The 23,101-nt window shown below is 42.2% G+C and overlaps 1 protein-coding gene across 2 annotated transcripts in view; it reads left to right on the plus strand.

Annotated features, from left to right (window-relative positions):
• LOC122565130 (lysine-specific demethylase RAD23A-like) overlaps positions 1 to 23,101 on the plus strand; it is an 86,197-nt gene that overhangs the window by 48,599 nt on the left and 14,497 nt on the right. The window contains exons 2-9 of one of the 2 annotated variants that reach the window (XM_043720781.2): positions 4,102 to 4,183; positions 5,660 to 5,739; positions 8,993 to 9,330; positions 10,853 to 10,908; positions 12,214 to 12,335; positions 15,329 to 15,422; positions 15,620 to 15,747; positions 21,636 to 21,779. In XM_043720781.2, the coding sequence (XP_043576716.1) occupies positions 4,102 to 4,183; positions 5,660 to 5,739; positions 8,993 to 9,330; positions 10,853 to 10,908; positions 12,214 to 12,335; positions 15,329 to 15,422; positions 15,620 to 15,747; positions 21,636 to 21,779 (1,044 nt within the window). Of the gene's footprint in view, positions 1 to 4,101; positions 4,184 to 5,659; positions 5,740 to 8,992; positions 9,331 to 10,852; positions 10,909 to 12,207; positions 12,336 to 15,328; positions 15,423 to 15,619; positions 15,748 to 21,635; positions 21,780 to 23,101 lie in introns of both variants that reach the window. The other variant, XM_043720780.2, reaches the window with a different exon arrangement.

A 23,101-nucleotide genomic window follows, 5' to 3' on the forward strand; every position in this document is an offset into this window, starting at 1 on the left:
AGGATGTCACCTAGACAGGGGACGAAACGTCTGCAACACAAATTCCCAGCTCGGCGAACAGAACCACAACATACCCAAAACAGCTGACTTGAGAATTGGTTTTGCTCGCAGTAGCTGGGAAGGGAACACATTGGGGAATCAGGTCTCATCATTATTGACAATCCAATGTGTATCTGGCTTTGAAAGAGGACGGATGGTAAAGGTTAGAGACCCAAGACGTTGTAAGCTCAAGAACGCACTCCAGAGTACCTCATTTGGAATGTGGATTTTGGAGGGTTTTCTTTAGTGGTGTTATTCCCTTGGTTCTTTTGCTTCTTTTCTTCCCTTTTGCTATTTCCCCTTGCAATTTACTGCCTTCACCCCATCACTTAGTGTCTTGTTCTCTTCCTCCTTTCTTTTTGCCTTCAGTTCCTTACACCGATTGGCATCCTCCTTATTTACTGAGAAGAATAAATCAGAATCTTAAATTTTTAATGGATTGCTTAAATTGATTAGGGATAACATTACAGCCATATTGAGAGAGAATATTCCTGGGAGTACATCCAAGGGAATTTTTTTTGGGTGAAACTGAGAAATAAGAAAGGGATGATCACATTGTTGGGATTGTATTTAAGATCTCTCAATAGTCAGTGCGAAATTGACAAGCAAATTTTTAAGGAAATCTTGGTTATCTGTAAGAGTAATAGGTTGGTAGTATAGAACATTACAGCATAGTATAGGCCCTTCAGCCTTCAATGGTTCCACAGGTCGGTACAACAATCTGTTCTACACTACCTCTGACATCTGTTCTATATCTATCACCCCTCAATTTAAAGCTATGTCCCCTCACGCTAGCCATCACCATCCGGGGAAAAGGCTCTCACTATCCACCCTTCTAACCCTCTGATTATCTTCTATGTCTCAATTGAGTCACCTCTCAATCTTCTTCTCTATCGAAAACAACCTCCAGTCCTTCAGTCTTTCCTCCTAAGACCTTCCCTTCATACCAGACAATATCCTAGTAAATCGCCTTTGAACCCTTTCCAAAACTTCCACATCATTCCTATGATGCAGTGACCACAACTGTACATAATACTCCAAGTACGGCCGGACCAGAGTTTTGTACAGCTGCAACATGAGCTCATGGCTCCGAAAGTCGATCCTCTACCAATAAAAGCGAACACACTGTATGCCGCCTTAACAATCCTATCAATCTGGGTCGCAACTTTCAGGGATCTATGTACGTGGACACAGAGATCTCTCTGCTCATCTACACGACCAAGAATCTTACCATTTGCCCAGTACTCTGCATTCCTGTTGCTCCTTCCAAAGTGAATCACCTCACATTTTTCCACATTAAACTTCATTTGTCACCTCTCAGCCAGCTCTGCAGCTTATCTATGTCCCTCTGTAACCTGCAACATCTTTCGGCACTGTCCACAACTCCACTGACCTTAATGTCATCTGCAAGTTATAAAAATGACAAGCAGCAGTGGCCCTAAAACAGATCTTTGCAGTACACCACTAGTAACTGAACTCCAGGATTAACGTTTCCCATCAACCACCACCTTCTGTCGTCTTTCAGCTAAGTAGTTTCTGATCCAAACTGCTAAATCACCCTCAATCCCATGCCTCCGTAATTTGTGCAAATAGCCTATCGTGGGGAACCTTAACAAATGCCTTACTGAAATCCATATACACCACGTCAACCACTTTCCCCTCATCCACCTGTTTAGTCACCTTTTCAAAGAACTCAATAAAGTTTGTGGGACACTACCTACCCTTCACAAAACTGTGTTGACCATCCCTACTCAACTTATTCCTTTCTAGAAGATTATAAATCCTATCTCTTATAAACCTTTCCAACACTTTACCCACAACCAAAGTAAGACTCACTGCTCTATAATTACCAGGGTTGTCTCTACTCCCCTTCTTGAACAAGGGGACAATATTTGCTATCCTCCTCTCTTCTGGCACTATTCCTGTAGACAATGGTGACATAAAGATCAAAGCCAAAGGCTCGGCAATCTTCTCCCTGGCTTCCCAGAGATTCCACGGATAAATCCCATCCAGCTCGGGTGACTCACTTTCCGGAGTTGCTAATATCTCCTTGTGAACCTCAATCCAGTTTAGTCTAGTGGCCTGTATCTCAGTATTCTCATCAACACTCACTTTTTCCAGTGTAAATACTGGAAGTATTCATTTAGCGCATCTCCTATCTCCTCGGACTCTTTCATGCAACTCTATCATGCAGAAGGTGGTGCATATATGGAATTATCTGCCAGAGGAAGCGGTGAAGGCTGGTACAATTACAGCATTTAAAAGGCATTGGATGGGAACGGGAAGCAAGATAAGAAATTGCAGAGCCGTTGGCAATGATCTTTTTGTCTTCACTGTCAACGGGGGTGGTACCAGTGGACTGGAGGGTGGCGAATATTGTGCCCCTGTTCAAAAAAAGGGAATAGGGATAACCCTGGGAATGACAGGCCAGTTAGTCTTACTTCGTTGGTAGGCAAAGTAATGGAAAGGGTACTGAGGAATAGGATTTATGAGTGTCTGAAAGACGCTGCTTGATTAGGGACAGCCAGCACGGATTTGTGAAGGGTAGGTCTTGCCCTACAAGTCTGATTGAATTCTTTGAGGAGGTGACCAAGCATGTGGATGAGGGTAGAGCAGTGGATGTAGTGTACATAGATTTTAGTAAGGCATTTGATAAGGTTCCCCATGTAGGCTTATGCGGAAAGTCAGGAGGCATAGGCTAGAGGGAAATTTGGCCAGTTGGATAGAAAACTGGCTAACCGGTCGAAGGCAGAGAGTAGTGGTAGATAGTAAATATTCAGCCTGGAGCCCATTTACAAGTGGAGTTCCGCAGGGATCAGTTCTGGGTCCTCTGCTGTTTGTAATTTTTATTAATGACTTGAAAGAGGGAGTTGAAGGGTGGGTCAGTAAATTTGCAGATGATACGAAGATTGGTGGAGTTGTGGATAGTGAGGAGGGCTGTTGTCGGCTGCAAAGAGACTTAGATATGATGCAGAGCTGGGCTGAGGAGTGGCAGATGGAGTTCAACCCTGTCAAGTGTGAGGAAGTCCATTTGGAAGGACAAATAAGAATGCGGAATACAGGGTTAACGGTAGGGTTCTTAGTAAGGTGGAGGAGCAGAGGGATCTTGGGGTTTCTATGTTCATAGCTCTTTGAAAGTTGCCACTCAGGTGGATAGAGCTTGTAAGAAGGCCTATGGTGTATTAGCATTCATTAGCAGAGGGATTGAATTCAAGAGTCGTGAAGTGATGTTGCAACTGTACAGGACTTTGGTTAGGCCACATTTGGAGTACTGTGTGCAGTTCTGGTCATCTCACTTTAGGAAAGATGTGGAAGCTTTGGAGAGGGTGCAGAGAAGATTTACCAGGATGTTGCCTGGAATAGAGAATAGGTCGTACGAGGATAGGTTGAGAGTGCTAGGCCTTTTCTCATTGGAACGGTGAAGGATGAGGGGTGACTTGATAGAGGTGTATAAGATGATCGGGGAATAGATAGAGTAGACAGTCAGAAACTTTTTCCCTGGGTACAACAGAGTGTTACAAGGGGACATAAATTTAAGGTGAAGGGTGGAAGGTATGGGGGGATGTCAGGGGTGGGTTCTTTACCCAGAGATTGGTGGGGGCATGGAATGCGCTGCCTGTGGGAGTGGTAGAGTCAGAATCTTTGGTAACCTTTAAGCGGCAATTGGATAGGTACATGGATTGGTGCTTAAGCTAGGACAAATGTTCGGCACAACATCGTGGGCCGAAGGGCCTGTTCTGTGCTGTATTGTTCTATGTGAATAGGAAGGGTTTGGAGGGATATGGGCCAAGTGCTTAAAAGGGACTCGATTAATTTAGGATATCTGCTTAGTCTGGACGAGTTGAACGGAAGGGTCTGTTTTCATGTTGTACAGCTCTATGACTCTACAAAAATGATATTTTGATTGTGGGGAGCATGCTAACTTCTGTGTCAGTGTGGTGCTGGAAAAGTACAGCAGGTCAAGCAGCGTCCAAGGAGCAGGAGGATTGACATTTCGGGCATAAGCCTTTCATCGGGGACTTTCTCCTAGCCATACACTAACTTCTGTTGTTTATTCTTCAGGTAAAGGCGTTGAAGGAAAAGATTGAAGCAGAAAAAGGAAGTGATGCTTTTCCAGCTGCTGGGCAAAAGCTAATCTATGCAGGTAAGATGCAACTTAATTAGTTTTTCAAGGCATTTTAAGCTTAAAGACTTGATCTTTTCAGGTACTCACAGGACACATTCATATAGGAAGGTCAAATTAAGATTGTGGAAAAAGGCAAAGGCTATTTAGCCTCTAGAACTTGGTCCTCCCATTCAATAAGATCATAGCTGATCTGTGACCTACTCACTGCACTAACATTTGCCTCCTATTCCATTGCCTATTTCTCAATATCTGCAATTTTAAAAAAGTCTACCAATCCCAGTTTTAAAATTTACAGTTGATCACCATTTGTGGAAGAGCTCAAAATTTCTGCTGACTTTCTCATGTAGAAATGTTTCCTGATTTCGTTCCTGAAAGATCAGGCTCTAATTTTTCTACTTAGTTTTTTTTAGTTTTTTTTCTAACTGTTGCCCTTAATATCTTTAAAGCTTCAATCAAATTTCCCCTTGATTACTTAAATTCCTGTGCTGCATTTAATAAGATTTAAAAGTCTACCAATTTAATCCATGGAGTCCAAGTATCATTCTTATAAATCTGATATGATCTCTCCAAGGCTAATAGTGTATCATTTTCAAGGTGTAATGCATAGGATTGCCTTCCTGGCTTAGCTGCCCAGGGCTTTTCTATAATTCATGTTTATCTGACAAGAAAATGATTCCTAACTACCTGCCATTGGGGTTCTGAGTCCAGGAAATACAGCTGGATGATTCTACAAGGTGATGCTTGTCTAATCAGAGGCCATTTCTCTTGGCATTTGTTGCTCTTTCAGCATAGCCTAATTCAGTAGTTTCATTTAGTCCAATGTGCTGTACAGAGTGGAGGTGGTCAATTTGCTGGGAACATGGGATGGCTTGATACAGCAAAGTACAGGGGTGGAGAGGAGCAAGAGGATTCAAGTTGGGGGAAGACAAGACCCTCTCCTTCCTGTGGAAGTGCCAGCCTCTTGAAGGACAACCCGTCTATTGGTGGGGCAAGCCTGTGAACCCGTTGGGTCCTGAGGAATTCTGTGGGGCTATGAGAAAGAGCTGGAGGACTGAATGAGGGTGCAAGAGAAGGAGGCAAGGAGGGAGAGAGGGTGTAGGGATGCAAGGAGAACCTGTGGATCCTGAGTCTAATCCTTCACACATTTGCATATTCTGAACCTCTCTCTTCTCCCACCTCAACCCCTCTATCTTCACCACCCCACCCCTTTCTGTCACTCTACATTTGGTTGTTCTCCAAAAACAAAAATGCCAAAATAGCCAAAAAACTTAGCACTCTCCATTGCACATCCACCAACATAATCACTAGGTTAATGTGTGATCTACCTCAGACCTACCACTGTTGGTCCTATTTTACTTTAGCTGTGCACGTGTAGGCATACACTTTGAATGTGACTCTTCATAGTTAGGCGGTTATATCTAACCGAGAAGCTTTCAAAAGGGGAATTGTCTTCCTTGACTCTGTCATGTGTATCCATAAATGTTTTTGTTCCAGGAAAAATCCTCAATGATGACACGCAGCTTAAAGATTACAAAATTGATGAGAAGAACTTTGTAGTAGTTATGGTAACCAAGGTAAGTGACTGAGGTAGGATCTAAATGATGGAGCATGTATAATCATGATTTCTTTATGTTTTAAATGTATGGTGGACCTATTTCTATTTTAGGGGAAGCGAATGTGACGATGAACTAGTGACTTTATTTCCTACCAACTTCCTCACCTATAAAAGCCATCTCTATTCAGTTGGGTGGTGTGTGCAAAGAGGACAAGCTGATAAAACTGTTGATAAGGCAGAACGAAGGGATCCTAATGTGTGTGGGGCTATTGAGGAACTGTTTTCAATGGCGAGAAACAGGCAGAGGATGATCACAGAAGCTGAGATTATGTATGATAGGGTGGAACTTAAAGGGTTGAACAGGGATTTTTTTTTTTAAATCCTTTTCGAAACCTTGTCCATGAGCATATAGATGGAATTCAGAATGAATTGCTTGTGGATGATAGAAACAGTAGAGTTTGTAGGTAGTGCAAGGAAGACATTAAGTTTCAGACAATTAAGGTATGGACTAAGGTTTTTTGAATTAGAGTGGAATTGTGCTCTCTGTTAAGCACTGCACCTTGGTTCAGCCTCTCGAGAGTTAATTTGAAGAGAGAGCCATCGTTTGTTTAAGGTTGTGCGTATATTTTCAAAGCTGGCAATACTCTTTCCTACTTCTCCTGCAATGCCACATCTTAAGTGCAAAAGGTACCAAGTACAGATGACTAATAAGACAAAAATGGGTATCCAAGGTGAGAGGGAGACTGGGAGTGAATGTTGGTTTTCCATGCCTGAAAGGTTGGTCAGAACCCTGAATATGGGGAGTGGGGAGCATCACATCCACTTTTTATGATGGTAAAGGAGAATATGGAAAATACATTCTGGAATAAGGAGTGGGGATTTAGATGTAACTACCCTTAACATCAAGTCTGCATTTGACCAACTGTGGTACCTAGGCATCCAAACAAAACTGGAGTCAATAGGAATTAAGCAGACAGCTATCTTGCATTTCTGGCACAAGGCAAGATGGTTGTGATTCTTGGAGGGCAGTCATCTCATCTCTGGACATCTCTGTTGGAGGTCCTCGGGATAGTGTCCAATGTCCAGTCATCTTCAGCTGCTTCATTATCTTTCCTCCCTTATAAGGTCAGAAGTATGGATGTTTGCTAATAGTTGCAACAACTCAGATACTTAAGCATTGTGTCCAAATGCACTGAGGTTATTCTAATATCTTGAATTAGGTTGACAAGCTTTCAAAACACATCTGTGCCACAAAAATGCCAGATAATGATAATCTCCAACAGGAGAGAATCTAACCATATATAGGGGGCCTAATGGTATTAATCCAGACACTCAGGTAGTGTTCTGAGGACCTGGATTCAAATCCTGCCATGGCAGAGGGTGAAATTTGCAGACAACAAAAATATGGAATTACAAATTTAATGATGACCATGAAATCCTTGTTGATTATCAGAGGAAAAAATCCATCTGGTTCATTAGTGTCCTTTTTTGACTCTCCTTTGAAAAAGAATGGACGTATTAGGAATAGTCAGGAGGACTTGAGTCTTGAGCTGTGAACTGAATGCTGCTGTGCAACTGTTCATTTATGTCTAGGCATATGGATGGTGACTTCAGCTTTTACTGATAATTCCTCTTGAACATTGGTTTGGAAAATGCTCTGCAGCTATCACTTCCTATTCCTGATTGGTTTTGCTATACTGGAGTGGAGAGTGCTCAACATTTCAACTTTAAAATTGTGTTAAACAATGTCATGATTGTGAGTCATTTCAAACATTCTTCCTGACACTCAGTTGAAGAACTGTTTTGGCAGGCTTTCAGTCTTTGCAAAGTTACTGCTTAGTGTGATGGAACCAAGGAAAGAAGTAAAGCACATAGAAGAAGAGTTTTATTGGCACATTCAATTCTGCTTTTCTTTACCCCTCCCCAAAAGAAATTGATCATCTTCATTGGTATCACTTGATTTCTTGGAAGCAGCCATTCAGATCAACTGAATTCACATTTCATTATGGATTTAGGACAAATTATATCGATAATTGATAAATTGCAACTGAATTCAATGGCTTTTATATTGGGGGAAGTGTCATAAGAAGTCACCAGTTCCCATTAGATGGGTCTTAGTTCTTTTTTAAGTCAATTCTTTATGCAAACTGCAGGTTGAGAGCTGTGCCATGAGCACTGATCTCTCCATATTAAGCACATCTCAAAGAAACCATGTGTCTGTGTTTGGGAGTTGGAATCTCCTCGTTTGTGATAATCACCATTTTGTTAAAAATAAAGGCCTTCAAACCCGGGACTAAAATAACAACACATACTTCAGAGCCCCAGTGTTGTCTGGACAAACAGAACGTTTACATGGAATGTCTTTTTTTTCCCCCTTATGCCCATGTTTAGGGTTTCAGAGACTTCTTGCTGACAGTTTTCAGTGATTTTTGTTTTATATATGCTGGATGTAACTTCAATTTTGAGACTGCAAGATTCAATAATTTATAAAGTGTGGCCTGTTACTTGTTGCCTCAAATGGAGGTTTTGTAAATTCTAAACATAGCTGCTTATTTTTCTTTGGCCTCAACAATGGTTTCTGAGGAAAGATTAAAGCAACAGAACTTACCTTAGTCATCATCTCATAATTATTTGCTGAAATACAGTAATCAATGCAAAAACAGCATTGTGTGTCTGTCTCCTTCTTCCTTTTTTTTAGGGCAATAAGGTTTTCCCTTTTTTTGTTTCTTCTCTTGCCATCTATGGCCTCTTTCCTTTTATTGTTGAAAAGGCAGGTGAATTGCTCCCAAACCTTTTTGGTGCTATTTCAAAGTCAGCATGAGGTTTTCTCCAATATTTCAAAATTCAAACAGGTTGCTCTCTCTAAAAATTAAATATTAGGACTGGAGCTATTCATGTGACTGTCATCATGTATGCAATTAAATGGAAGTTGTAGTCAGGCAGTTATGAAGCAAATGTTATTTGATTGAAACCAATCCTAGTCCTGAAAAAATGAGAAAACCAACTTTGCTTTGACCCTTCTACAGTTTGGGATGGACTAACCCATAACCCTCTTTGGGATCTACTGGAAGGTGTCCTTGCATAGTTCAGGAAGAAGAGCTGTCAATATGGACTCTCAAAGAAGCCTGTTTGATTTCTATTTGAGACTGACATAAAGTTGTTGACTTGGTTGGATGTGCTGAGGTACTCAGCACTCTTGTTTGTTTTACTATTATTCAGTGCAGCTGACCTCACTCCACATTAGTGCTTAACTTTTTCTTCTTTGAAAACAGCCTAAAGCAGCTCCTGTGCCTGCACAGCCAACAACACAACCTGTTCCAGTGCCTGCATCAGCGAGTACCGCTTCAGCTGTGTCCACCTCAACTACAACTTCAGCCACGGTTCCAGCTTCAACTGCAGTTCCAAGCTTAATTGCAGATTCAATTTCATCTTCAAGTCAACCTCCCAACTCTAACCCTACTCCAACCTCAGGTGCCACTTCTGTTGTCCCTGCCTCGCCTCCAGCTATTGTTCCAACGTCTGATTCTTCTAGTCCAGTTACGGAGGAAAAGCCAAAGGAAGAAGAAACAACGGAAGAAACCAGTGCCGTTTCTGAAGCACTTAACCCAAGGTACAATAAAGTTGGGTAGGAAAAGTGCTGGATATTAATGCATATGATTTGGGCTGAAGTTAGGGAAGAAATCACCAGTACCTGGGGGATGTCCTGTTGGGGTATCTCATTTAATTTTTAGGAAGTCCTTTCTCAGTTATGGTTGAAGGTTTTAAATTTACTTTCGAGACTTAATTCCTACCTGCATGAACTAAGCAAATGGAAGAAAGAAGAAGAAATGGCTTAATTTTCCACTGATGCATCTGATTTTTCAAAAGATCCAATCAGGCTAATGAAAATCTATTTTGGTCTTGAGCTGCTGTAAACTTTTGATTCCAGATATCTGGAACTGCTTATAGTTGCATTGAAATTTCAGGATGTGCAGAAATACAGCAGTTGATTATTCAGATTGAAGACTTGCAAAATGTGAATTTGTCAAGTTATGTCTGCAGAGACTTTTTTTTTCAATTTGACCTTTTGTTGAAAGTGTAGCGCTCCAAAATCCTTCTGGGCAACAGCTAAATCTCTCTCCCCTTGTACACCCCCCCACCCACCCACCTTCCTGTTTTTCTTACATGCTGTGCTTATCACAGCATGACATGATTGAGCTTGGGAACTCAGTATATGCAGTGTTGTGAAAATGAGTCTATATTAGCATTCTGTTGGAAAAGATATCGGGACTTCTAATACTTTGTACCCTTGTAGTGAGATTTTAAGCACATTCTTAATTTCCAGATGTTCCTGTGGTCTAGTTTATCGTGGAATGATGATGCAATTGTACTCCTGAGAAAATAGAATGCATTTAGATAGTTAATAAGCCTGCGGGTGTTTCAGGAATTTAACAAAAGTTTTTGATTAAAGCAGTGTGTTGATGCTCTGTATTGTCCCAGTAATAGAGCCACAATCCAGCCCTGATGATAAATAGAAGTATTTGACTGAACTTGCGAGCATTTATTGTCTTTCTATGTACCTTCTGGATGTCCGATTTAAGAACAAGGTTACGTGGAAGCTGAGGAAAAAGCAACCTGCTTATCCTGCCTTGAATGGTGTATGGTGCAAAGAACAAATAAAATCAGTCAAACTGTTTGTTAAAATTGAATTTTAATTGACGGAGAATGTGATTATCCCAAGTAGATTTGCATTTTATTGCTTATGTAATTTTGCAAGTTGTGCTATAATTGACAGTAAATTGATAATTTACTGAGCAATCATTTCCAGTGTTGAATACATGTTTATAGAAGCTTTGAACAGCCTCTTAACTAGCAAGCTATAATGAACTTTCCTTCAATGTTTGATGCCAACAATACAATTTGTTACTACACTAATCTCCGTGTCCTTTGTCACTTAAGTTTCAAGTTTTGTGTTGAAATATTTACACGTCTTCAAGACAGTGCAGTCTGAACTGATGCAATGTGTTCATGAGAATCTCTACATTGTAGAATCTTGATTAATTATATTAGAACCATGCAATAATTTGATTGCTATGTTAAGGTGGCAGAATGATGACTTAAATGTAACTGTAAATTTTAACCTGTTGTTCCAGATCTGTGGCTGAAGAAATTGACTTGAATTTGGTGGAAACAGCCTCATCTACATTAGGTATGCTGATTAAGGATTTGTTACTGCTGAAATATTGGGCAATGAATATATTAATTAATTTCACTGTCTTGCTGTACTGTTAATATGTTACATAAATTTGAATTCTTCTCCTTTTTGTACACATCAGACACTGGAATAATATGAGAAAGAAAATGTAATGCTTACACTGGCGCTTAACTTGTTATGTTGACGAAGGAAAGGTATTCTATAATTTTTTTTGCATATAATCAAACTAGGAGCTGGAGTAATCCCTTTAAGCCTGCTCTGCCATTCAGTATGCTCATGGTTGATTTTCTATTTCAGTGCCATATTCCTGCTTTCTCCCTATTTAATATGCATTTAAAATTAAAAAAGAATCTACCTCTTCCTTCAACATATTCAGTGACTTGGCCTCCACAGCGTTCTGATCCACTGGATCACTGCCTTTTGAATGAAGACATTTTTCCTCATCTCAGTTCTAAATGGCCTGTCCATACCTGAGACTGTGAATCCCTGGTTCTAGATGTCTTAACTAGGGATATGTTCCGTTAATAAATATTTTATAAAGGTTTGTCCATCATTTTTTTGCATACCAACGTGAGGCTAACTGGTCTATAATTCCCTGCTTTCTCTTGACCTTTTTTAAATAGAGCTTTTACATTAGCCACTACCCCATAGGAACTGTTCTGGAGTTTACAGAATCTTAAAAGATGACCAACACATCTACAATTGCTAGGGCTACTTCCTTAAGTACTCTGATGGAAACCACAAGACCCTGGGGATTTATTGTCACTTATTCCATCCATTTCTCCAACACTATTTCCCGACTAAAACTGATTTATTTCCATTCCTCCCTCTAGACCCTTTGCTCCCCAACATTTTTGGAACGTTATTCATGTCCTCCTTTGTAAAGAAGGACATTTTCTTTTCTTTGAATTTACATTTACTTTCCTTTAAATTTCTGCAGGTAAGTTCCATGTAATGCATGCAAGAAAGAAATCCTTTTTTCTGCAGAACAAACATACCGAAGAGCTATCACATTCTGGTTTCACTTATTCCATTGTGTAATCTGTACAGGTTACATAAAAGGAATATATGTACATGTTTTGTCTATAGTATAACTGGGTAAAATTCTAGTGTTTGCTTACAGAATTGCTATCTCTCCTAAACTGTCTGCAAAATTCACTTGTCAAAGACCACCTGGAATTTTCAATGTTTGATTTTAAAAAATAAGAAATACTCTATTATAATTTGTTGAAACTTTGTGATCTGTCAATGAATTTGGACTGGCGTAGGTTCACTTATGCACATTTACTCCAGTAACAGGGCAAGCCTATGAAAATTTGGTGGCAGAAATCATGTCAATGGGCTATGAACGGGAGCAGGTTCTTGCAGCACTGCGGGCAAGCTATAATAACCCTGACAGAGCTGTGGAATATCTTCTGACGGTGAGTTAAAGGTGGAGATTGAAACGTTTTAAGATATTGAAATATTTATTTTTGGTGTAGAGGGTGTTATTATTTTGTACCACATTGCATGAGAGAAAATTGAAGATGACCAGTAAGATTGTCATTGACCTGAAAAATTAGCTGTTGCTTTCCACAAATGCCCTCAACATAGTCAATAATTCAAGGAATGTATGTTTTTATTTCAGATTTGCGGCATCCACGTTATTTTTATTTTAAAGAAGGAGCTTTGCCTTCAGTAGTGTTTAAAGCTATATCCATTCTGGAATTTTAATGTAATGAGGTACAAAACAAGCACTCTACTTACTAAGATCAGCTAGATCCTGGGATCTTCTGGACGACTTGGCTTAGCATTATGCCAGGCAGTGTCTTTGTTTAATGTACCATGAGATCAGTCTTAAGTATGCTGGTCACTGAAAGACACTTCTACTGAAAAATGTTGTGGAAACTATCAAACGTTGAAGTCTGCGGTGTGCTGATTTGGTGGCGACCAGAAGTAATAACCTACCTGCTACCTAAACATTGGAGCAGAGTGGCATAATGTTTTACAAGCACAGTGCTGGAGAAGCGAAACACATCTCGCAGCATCTGTGCAGAGAGAAACAGTCAATATATTGAGTTCAGACCCGAAAGAAATTGGAAAAACTTTTACACATGCCTGGCAAACGAAGGAGGAATGAAGGGAATAGATGGTGTAGAAGCTGAGTGCAAAAGATAAAGGTGTCGTTAATGATGGGGAAAGTGAAAAAGATGTAAAATGGTATAAATTAAGATGTGAAAGGGACAGACCGGGTTCTCTCTACTCGGTGGAGGGTCAGTAAACAAGACAAGGTTTGGTGGGAGGGGAAAAACAATGTAAGAAAAATAAACAACAGACGTGGTCAGTTTCTGAAGTTGCTGAATTCAATCTTGAGACCTCATGGCTGTAAAATGCCTAAATAGGAAATTAATTGAATTTCTTTAAGCTTGCATTGCACTTTATTGGAACATTGTAACAGGCCCACGGCAGAAATGTTGGCATGAAAGCAAGGTGGCTTATTGAAATGGCTCATTGAAATGGTCAGGGCTATTCTTGTGGACAGAGTGAAGCTGTTTCACAAAGCAGTCATCCAGTCAGTGTTTAATTTTGCCAATTTGCACACAATTTTCTGATGGTTATTTATGTTCCCTTATTGCGACTGTGGGAAAAATTGTATGTTGATTTCAAAATAGACTACTAGAGCTCTGAGTACCTTGGTAATAATTTACTACTTCAACTCTATCATCCCATGCTATTTTGTCACCAACCAAGAGTTTATTTGGATGTGAGCAGTGAGATTATCTGATAGATTACTTTAGTATATTGAGATTTCGTTGTCTTTCTTCTTGGAATCTTAAGTATATATATGTGATTCCTCAATAATGTGTTGTGGCCAACAAAATGGGATTATTGAAGCCTGTCCTGACTCTGCAGGAACGCTGAGTTAATGTACTCTGTACATAGCACCATGTCCTTAAAGGTTTCCTACTATTGGACTTAATTAAATAACTGGACTCAACTGTTAAAGGCAGTTCTTCTGAACTCTCACTTGCTGTTTTCTACCTTCCTTGATTAAATAAATATGCCAGAATTGTTTATAGTTTTAAACAGAATCGATGGCAAAACTCCTTCATTTACATAAAAGTAAAATAATGTGGATGCTGGAAATCTTAAATAAAAGCAGAAAATTCTGGAATTACTGAGCAGGTCAGAGGAATTTGTTGAAAGACGTACTTAACATTACAAGTCAGTGATTATTCATCAAAACTGAAAAGATAGAAATGTAATAATATTTAAAACAGTGGAAGGGGACAAGGACAGGCAGAGCAAAAGGAAAGACCTGTGATAGGGCTTGGTCTTCCCCGTGTCAAGGAGACTACAACGTGAACAACAAATACAGTCAGCTAGATTGAAAGAAGAACAAGTAAATGTTTCGCTCCAGGGGTGGGAAAAGAAATGATAAAAGGACATTTTGCATCTCTTGTGCTTGAATGAGTAACTTTTGCTGAATGCCTATTCAGTTCCAAAGCATGTGCCTGCACTGCTGTAGCTCTTTATTTCAATTCTGCACTTTGTTCCCATGCTAATCTTTCTGTTCTTAGCCAGGTCCAATGAAGCTCAAAGCATATTTGAGGAACAGCATCTCATCTTTTGACTCGGTGTTTGCAGCCTTCTGGACTCAATGTATTGAGTTCAGTAATTTTTGATCATAACCTGTGTGGCTTGTTCTGTTTTTATTTGCTTGCTTGGTCTTGTCTTTCTTTGTTTATCCCTTCATACTGTATTCGGGTAGCTGCAGTATAGCCATTCATGCTTCATCTGGTCATATCTTTTTCCAATTTGCCCACAATCATTCTCATTGGCTTGTATGAGGAAATTTTTTTCTGTTCTGCTGTCTACTCCATCACAGCTTTGTTTCCTCTATTTTCTTAACTCCTCCTGGTTTCTGCTGACTTAATACCAGTTTTTTTTAAAGGTCATCAGCTGAATGTTATCTTTCTCTCCACAGATATTGCTTGACTTGAGCGTTTCCAGCATTTAATGTTATTTTTAAACAATTGAGATTGAGGCAATAGCTTGCAAATGTGCCTTAGTTTATTTTTCTTGCATGTAAAATTGGCCTGACTGTGTATTACCATTCCCTCTCGAGCAATTGTACAGCTATGGCAAAGAAACTATGCTTATTTCTTCCTGATTAAGCCAATGATTCACCAACTCAAGTCTGAAAAAAGAGGTGTCTATCTTGCCGGTGTTCAAGAATGGAGGATGTTTGGTACTGACCTATTCTGACTTCTGAACAGTGGCTTGGTTTTGTAATTTTGATTGTTAATTTTGGGGCAACTTTATTCATTTTTGCGTTGGCTGTTTCATAATATTAGGTTGGTTTGTAGTTTTGTCTTTTAGTTGTGGTGCAGGTGAAACGAGATGTGTAATAAATGTTTTGCCCTTTGTTTAGGGAATCCCGGCAGAGCCAGAAGTTCCAGAGGAACCACAACCTCGAGTCACAACACAACCACCGTCACAGCCAGCATCGCAATCTACACCAAGCAGTGAGTGCAGTCAGTCAGTGTTGGTAACAGGGTAATGTGGTGAGCTTCACTGATGTCAATAGCATGGAAAGCGATGACTAAGAATTAAATTTTAAAAATATAGCAATCTATCACAGTTAGTGAACAGTCACTGTATGCAGTGGAGGAACATACAGTTGTTTCAGTTTGTGCAGATGTCTAATAATGATCTTTTTCAGGTAACCCACTGGAATTTCTACGAACCCAACCCCAGTTTCAGCAGATGCGTCAGATAATACAGCAGAACCCGGCACTACTGCCAGCCCTACTCCAGCAGCTTGGGAGAGACAACCCAACACTTTTACAAGTATGCCATCCATTTGTTGCCTGTTCAATATCACTTGCATCAATGTCAGTGTCTGCAAAGCTAACACTGTCTCACATTTCAATCTCCTTTTTGTTTTTCATTAGTTTTTGTTAGATTGCAGCCTCGTGGCTACCAAGAGTGCCAACAGTGCCTTTCCCCAAGTTCCACTTCCCTGCCCTTTCTCCTGATACTTGTGCTGGCTCTCAGAAGAGAGTTTTACTCCTTAATTCCCATTGAATCTAGTTTTGCTAGGGCTCTTTGATACCATACTTGGTCAAATACTGCCTTGACTAAGGTGTAGCAAATTCTAGAGCACAAATCTTCAGTACTATTGCCAGAATGTTATCAGGGCCCATAGCTTTTGCAATATCTGGTGCCTCCAGATGTTCTTTGATATCACATAGTGAATAAAAATGACTGAAGTCTGGCATCTGTGATGCAACAGACTTCAAGAAGAAGCTGAGATAGATTATCCACTGGGTACTTACGAATGAAGGTGCATGGAAATATTTGCATCTTGGGTATTTCATTCATGTACTGGGCTCCCCCATCATTGAAGATTCAGATATTTGTGGAGCTGAGAACTCTTGTTATTCAAATATCCATCGACATTCAGAATTGAATTTGGTAAGACTGCAGAGTTTGAATCTGATGTATTGCTGGTAGCATGATAAATATGCCAGAAATTAGTATATGAATTGTGATTGAATATAATTCTACAGATGGCCAGCAGTGCTTCATGGGTGCCCAGTTTTAAATTGTTGGATCTGTTTGGAGTCCTGTCCCATGAAATAGTGATACGGCCACACCATCCAATGGAGGGTATCCTCAAGATAAAGAGAAGGCATGGTCTCTACAATGAGTATGCAGTGGTCACTTTTGTCATTGTGTCATGGACAGCCATATCTGAGACAAGCAAATTAGTGAGGATGAAGCCAAGTAACTTTTTCCCCCTTGATTGCCTTGGTTACCTGCTGCAGACCTAATCTAGTGGTTATCATAGATGTACAGAATGGAAACAGACCCTTTGGTCCAACTCATCCATGTCGACCAAAGATCCTAAATTAATCTAGTCCTGTTTGACAGTATTTGGCCTACGTCCCTCTTAAACCCTTCCTATTCCTGTACCTATCCAGATGCCTTTTAAATGTAGTTGTACCAGGCTCCACCACTTCCTCTGGCAGCTCATTCCATATCCGCACCACCCTATGTGTGGAAATAATTGCCCCTTAGGTTCCTTTTAAACATTTCCCCTCTCTCACCTAAAACCTATGCCCTCTGGTTCTGGATTCTGCCAACCCAGGGAAAGATCTTATCTATTTACCTTATCCATGTCCCTCATGATTTTGTAAACCACCTATAAGGTCACCCCTCAGCCTCTGATGCTCCAGGGAAAACTGCCCCAGCCTGTTCAGCGTCTCCCCATAGTTCAAATCCTGTAACCCTGGCAATATCCTTGTAAATGTTGTCTGAACCCTTTCAAATTTCACAACATCTTTCCTATGGGAGAAAAACCAGAATTGCACACAATATGCCACAAGTGGCCTAATCAAAGTCGTATACCTTAAACAACTTGGTCCACAGTAAAGATTCTGGATTAGTGGTGCTGGAAGAGCACAGCAGGTCAGGCAGCATCTGAGGAGCAGTAAAATTGACATTTCGGGCAAAAGCCCTTCATCAGGAATACAGGGAGAGAGCCTGAAGCGTGGAGAAATAAGTGAGAGGAGGGTGGGGGTGGGGAGAAAGTAGCATAGAGTACAATAGGTGAGTGGGGGAGGGGATGAAGGTGATAGGTCGGGGGGGGGAGAGGGTGGAGTGGATAGGTGGAAAAGAAGATAGGCAGGTAGGACAAGTCATGGGGACAGTGCTGAGCTGGAAGTTAGGAACTGCAGTGAGGTGGGGGAAGGGGAAATGAGGAAACTGTTGAAGTCCACATTGATGCCCTGGGGTTGAAGTGTTCCAAGGTGGAAGATGAGGTGTTCTTCCTCCAGGCGTCTGGTGGTGAGGGAGCGGCGGTGAAGGAGGCCCAGGACCTCCATGTCCTCGGCAGAGTGGGAGGGGGAGTTGAAATGTTGGGCCACAGGGCGGTGTGGTTGATTGGTGTGGGCGTCCTGGAGATGTTCCCTAAAGCGCTTTGCTAGGAGGCATCCAGTCTCCCCAATGTAGAGGAGACCGATCGAGAGCAACAGATACAATAAATGATATTGGTGGATGTGCAGGTAAAACTTTGGATGTGGAAGGCTCCTTTAGGGCCTTGGATGGAGGTGAGGGAGGAAGTGTGGGCACAGGTTTTGCAATTCCTGCGGTGGCAGGGGAAGATGCCAGGGTGGGAGGGTGGGTTGTAGGGGGGAGCGTGGACCTGACCAGGTAGTCACGGAGGGAACAGTCTTTGCGGAAGGCGGAAAGGGGTGGGGAGGGAAATATATCACTGGTGGGGTCTGTTTGGAGGTGGCGGAAATGTCGGCGGATGATTTGGTTTATGCGAAGGTTGGTAGGGTGGAAGGTGAGCACCAGGGGCGTTCTATCCTTGTTACGGTTGGAGGGGTGGGGTCTGAGGGCGGAGGTGCGGGATGTGGACAAGATGTGCTGGAGGGCATCTTTAATCACCTGGGAAGGAAAATTGCAGTCTCTAAAGAAGGAGGCCATCTGGTGTGTTCTGTGGTGGAACTGGTCCTTCTGGGAGCAGATATGGCGGAGGCGGAGGAATTGGGAATACGGGATGGCATTTTTGCAGGAGGTGGGGTGGGAAGAGGTGTAATCCAGGTAGCTGTGGGAGTCGGTGGGTTTGTAAAAAATGTCGGTGTCAAGTCGGTCGTCATTAATGGAGATGGAGATGCCCAGGAAGGGGAGGGAGGTGTCAGAGATGGTCCAGGTAAATTTAAGGTCAGGGTGGAATGTGTTGGTGAAGTTGATGAATTGCTCAACCTCCTCGCGAAAGGACGAGGTGGCGCCAATGCAGTCATCAATGTAGCAGAGGAAGAGGTGGGGAGTGGTGCCGGTGTAATTACAGAAGATCGACTGTTCTACATAGTCAACAAAGAGACAGGCATAACTGGGGCCCATATGGGTGCCCATGGCTACCCCTTTGGTCTGGAGGAAGTGGGAGGATTCGAAGGAGAAATTGTTAAGGGTGAGGACCAGTTTGGCCAAACGAATGAGTGTGTCGGTGGAAGGGTACTGTTGAGGACGTCAGGAGAGGAAGAAACAGAGGGCTTGGAGGCCCTGGTCATGGCAGTTAGAGGTGTAGAGGGATTGGATATCCATGGTGAAGATGAGGCGTTGGGGGCCGGGGAAACAGAAGTCTTGAAGGAGGTGGAGGGCGTGGGTGGTGTCTCGAACGTATGTGGGGAGTTCCTGGACTAGGGGGGATAGGACAGTGTCGAGGTAGGTAGAGATGAGTTCAGTGGGGCAGGAGCATGCTGAGACAATGGGTCGGCCAGGGTGGTCAGGCTTGTGGATCTTGGGAAGGAGGTAGAACCGGGCAGTGCGGGGTTCCCGGACTGAGGTTGGAAGCTGTAGGTGGGAGATCTCCAGAGTTGATGAGGTTCTGTATGATCTGGGAGATGATGGTTTGGTATGGGGGGTAGGGTCATGGTCGAGGGGGCAGTAGGAAGAGGTGTCCTCGAGTTGGCGTTTGGCTTCAGCGGTGTAGAGGTCAGTGTGCCAGACTACCACTGTGCCCCCTTTATCTGCTGGCTTGATGGTGAGGTCGGGATTGGAGGGCTGCGCGTTGAGGGTGAGAGGTTGGAGTGGGGGAGGGGAGTAGACCAGTTAAGGCGGTTAATGTCCCGGTGCCATTTGGAAATGAAGAGGTCAAGGGCGGGTAATAGGACAGCGCGGGGTGTCCAGGTGGGCGAAGGGGTCCTTGGAAGGTGGGCGGGAGTCCTGATTGTGAAAGTAAGCTCGGAGGCGGAGGCGGCGGAAGAAGTGTTCGACGTCACGGCGTTTATTAAACTCATTGATGCGTGGACGGAGGGGGATAAAGGTGAGTCCTTTGCTGAGAACTGATTGTTGTCCTCAGTGAGGGGAACGTCTGGAGGGATGGTGAAAACTCGGCAGGGCTGGGAGCTGGGATCTGGTGTGGGTGTGGAGCTGGGAGTGGGGGTGGAGCTGGTAACTGGAGTGGGTGTGGTGGTGGGGGGAATGGGGGTGGAGTCATGAGCAAGGGTGGTGTTCCCCTCAGGGTTCTGGGGGGCAGGGATGGTGACAGTGGGATCTGTGGGGGGTGTGTCAGCAGAATGCAGGTGAGTGGCATTGGTGGGGGCGGAAGTGGTGGCAAACACGGTAGTGGGGGGGGCGGAAGTCACTGAGCGTGTGACATTAGCGATGATGTGAGGGGTGGAAGTGATGTCACGTATGGTGCATGAGGAATTGTGAGGGGTGGAAGGAGTGGCCATGATGGGGGCGGAAGTGACCTCATTAGTCAGCATGGGCGTGGCAGCTGCACCAGCTGCATGGCTAATGGCGTCCAAGCAGTTCCAGAGGCCAGGGGAATCTACTGGAATGTTTGAGGAGCGCTGGTTATGGAGGTTGGTAGATAAAAGGTTGTTGTACTTAGTTTTTGATGTTTGAGATGGAGTTGAAATACTGTTTGTTAAGAGTATGAATTCTCCTGAGGATGTCCACTCCACCCTCTCTCCCCACCCCCGCACCCTCTTCCCCCCCCTCTCCACACCTATCACCTTCATCCCCTCTCCCACTCACCTATTGTACTCTATACTACTTTCTCCCCACCCCCATTCTCCTCTCACTTATTTTTCCACGCTTCAGGCTCTCTGCCTGTATTCCTGATGAAGGGCTTTTGCCCGAAACGTCAATTTTACTGCTCCTCGGATGCTGCCTGAACTACTGTGCTCTTCCAGCACCACTAATCCAGAATCTGGTTTCCAGCATCTGCAGTCATTGTTTTTACCACAGTAAAGATAATGAAGTTTTATGGCAATGTTGGGGACCCCCAAGACAACTTCCTCGTGACAGTATATGAATCTTCTGTCAACTGTGGTGGGTCTGTTCTGCTGGTAGGACTTGATGATATACCCAAGGATAATAATGATGGTACCTGGGACATTGTCAGTAAAGGTATGCTTCCATGCATATGACTGTCAGGTGGCTGCTGTTGTTACCAGTGGCTTAGTAGATTCTGTAGTGGTTTTGATGCAACTGAGTGTCTTGCTGGGCCATTTCAGAGGGCAATTAGGAATCAACCACTTTGCTGTGGGTCTGGAGTCGTGCATAGGCCAGACCAGGTAAGGACAGCAGAGTTCCTTCTCTGAAGGTCATTAGTGAAGGGTTGGCTTTTTCTAAAAATTACATGATTGTCATTCGACCAGTTTTTAATTCCAGATTTTATTTAATTCAAATTTTTGATCTGTCCTAATGAGACTTGAGCCCATATCCCAAGTATATTAGTCTGGGGTTTTGGATTACTAGTCCAGAGACACTGACAGTAAGATACCTCCTCCCCTCTGGTTAGAACTAAAGAAGCTGTAGAGGAAGTTGAGGGAAATGCCCTTAGAAGCTACTCTAAGGGTAAGAAAGCAACTGGTAGGATTTTCTGTGGCGAGTCAGCTTAGTATTTGTGGGCTGAATTGCTGTTTCCTGTGCTGTCATGATTCTGAAACACGTTGTGACATAAAATAAAAGGAGCATCACTTTTCATCCAGACACATTGGGTCTGACTTAATGCTGCTTAATGTTGACATTCACTGCTTGACATAGGAAATATCCATGCCAAAAAGCACCACCATTACTTTTAAAAACAAACATTCTACATTGTGATTTTTCTTGGAATAAATAACTTGATTACAGTATTGAATTATGAGTTACTGGTTGATTGGAATAGTGTCCCATTGTGCAAGTTGCACTGATTGTTTCAAATTGCTTTCCAGCAAATTACTCAGCATCAGGAGCAGTTTGTTCAGATGTTGAATGATCCTTTGGGAGAGGCTGGAAGTGAAGGGGCAGAGGGTCATGGGTCACCACACACTAACTACATCCAGGTTACACCCCAGGAGAAGGAAGCAATAGAAAGGGTAAGTAAATTTTAAAAATCTGAGCATGTTTTATTTTGAATACAAGTGTGCAAGCCAGGAGAAGAAATAAACATTTTTCTCCTTGAGCCTGCTCAATAGGAATATAGCTGATCTGATTCCAAAAAGTTTGGAAACTAAGGTGCAGTAATGAGAAATGTATGGAATTGCAAGTTCATCACTTAAAAATATAGGTGACAAACTTTGATCTACACTTAACCTTACAAGGCTTGAGCTTAAAATGGGCATTTGTATTATGTATTCATTGAGCATAATCATTAAAGCAGAAATATTTGCCAAGACTGAACCAAATGGGATCAACAACTTATCAGGATACTTTGTCTCTGTTATCTATACCTATCTAAGTAAATCATACTTGCATCTGATGTGTTATTGCTCCCAAGAGTTAAATCGCCAATCTAATGCATTTCATGTGACAGTCTCACAAATGAAGTGGTGCAACCCTTAGCTTTCAAAACCCAGATCTGTGTAGATTGATTACTGTAGGCCTAGAGCAACCATTGCTATTTGATTTAATCCAAAGCTTAGAGGTAGGTGGTGGTGGGTGCATACAGGAATAATGATGGAACAACCCAACAATTTCTATTGCTAAAGGCACACCTTCTTCATGTCTATTGATAAAACTTCACAGACTGTGTTTTTCATGCATGTAGGAACTCTCCCAACCTATGTTAGCTAGAAGGTTGTACAGAAGTTACAAGTAGTTAGATTTACTAGTGTATAGATATTTTTAATGAACCAGACATGTTACTACATACTCCTGGAGCAGGTGCAACTTGAATCTGGACCTTCTGACCCAGAGATGGAGACATTAACACTGTGATATGAGCCCTCTTGCTAGAATGCATATTTAGCTTTTGTCTCTTGATAGCCCAACAGAGTTCCTCCAGGTCTTTTTCCTGTCTCTGTCAGGATTAATTTGTGTCATATACATCTCCAGTAGGATATTTTTGCATCTGATGTGTGAAACTGAAGTGACATTCACCAACAGTTTAGGAATGGGGGACCTTATTTCCATTTTATCTTAAGATAGCTTTCATTTTGCTTAAAGAGAAGGACGAGCAATACAGAAGCCACAAGATGTAAGGCATTGAGTAAGCTGTATCGCTTGACTATTCTTCTACTTTCTAGAATTGAGATGAACTAACATCAGCTAGTTTAGTGGAATATAATAGGTTTATTATAAGAAGTGCAATTGCTGATGGGTATGATTATTGATTTCAGTGATAGCAATGCTGTTGTGGATTTTAATTGAAGATTGTATCTCAGTTTGGTGTCAAATGTGGAGCAAATGTAGCCAGCTG

This window comes from Chiloscyllium plagiosum, unplaced genomic scaffold (assembly GCF_037043375.1).
Source record: "Chiloscyllium plagiosum isolate Xiang-an unplaced genomic scaffold, Cpla_swu_hap1 HiC_scaffold_28, whole genome shotgun sequence".
Lineage (NCBI taxonomy): Eukaryota > Metazoa > Chordata > Chondrichthyes > Orectolobiformes > Hemiscylliidae > Chiloscyllium > Chiloscyllium plagiosum.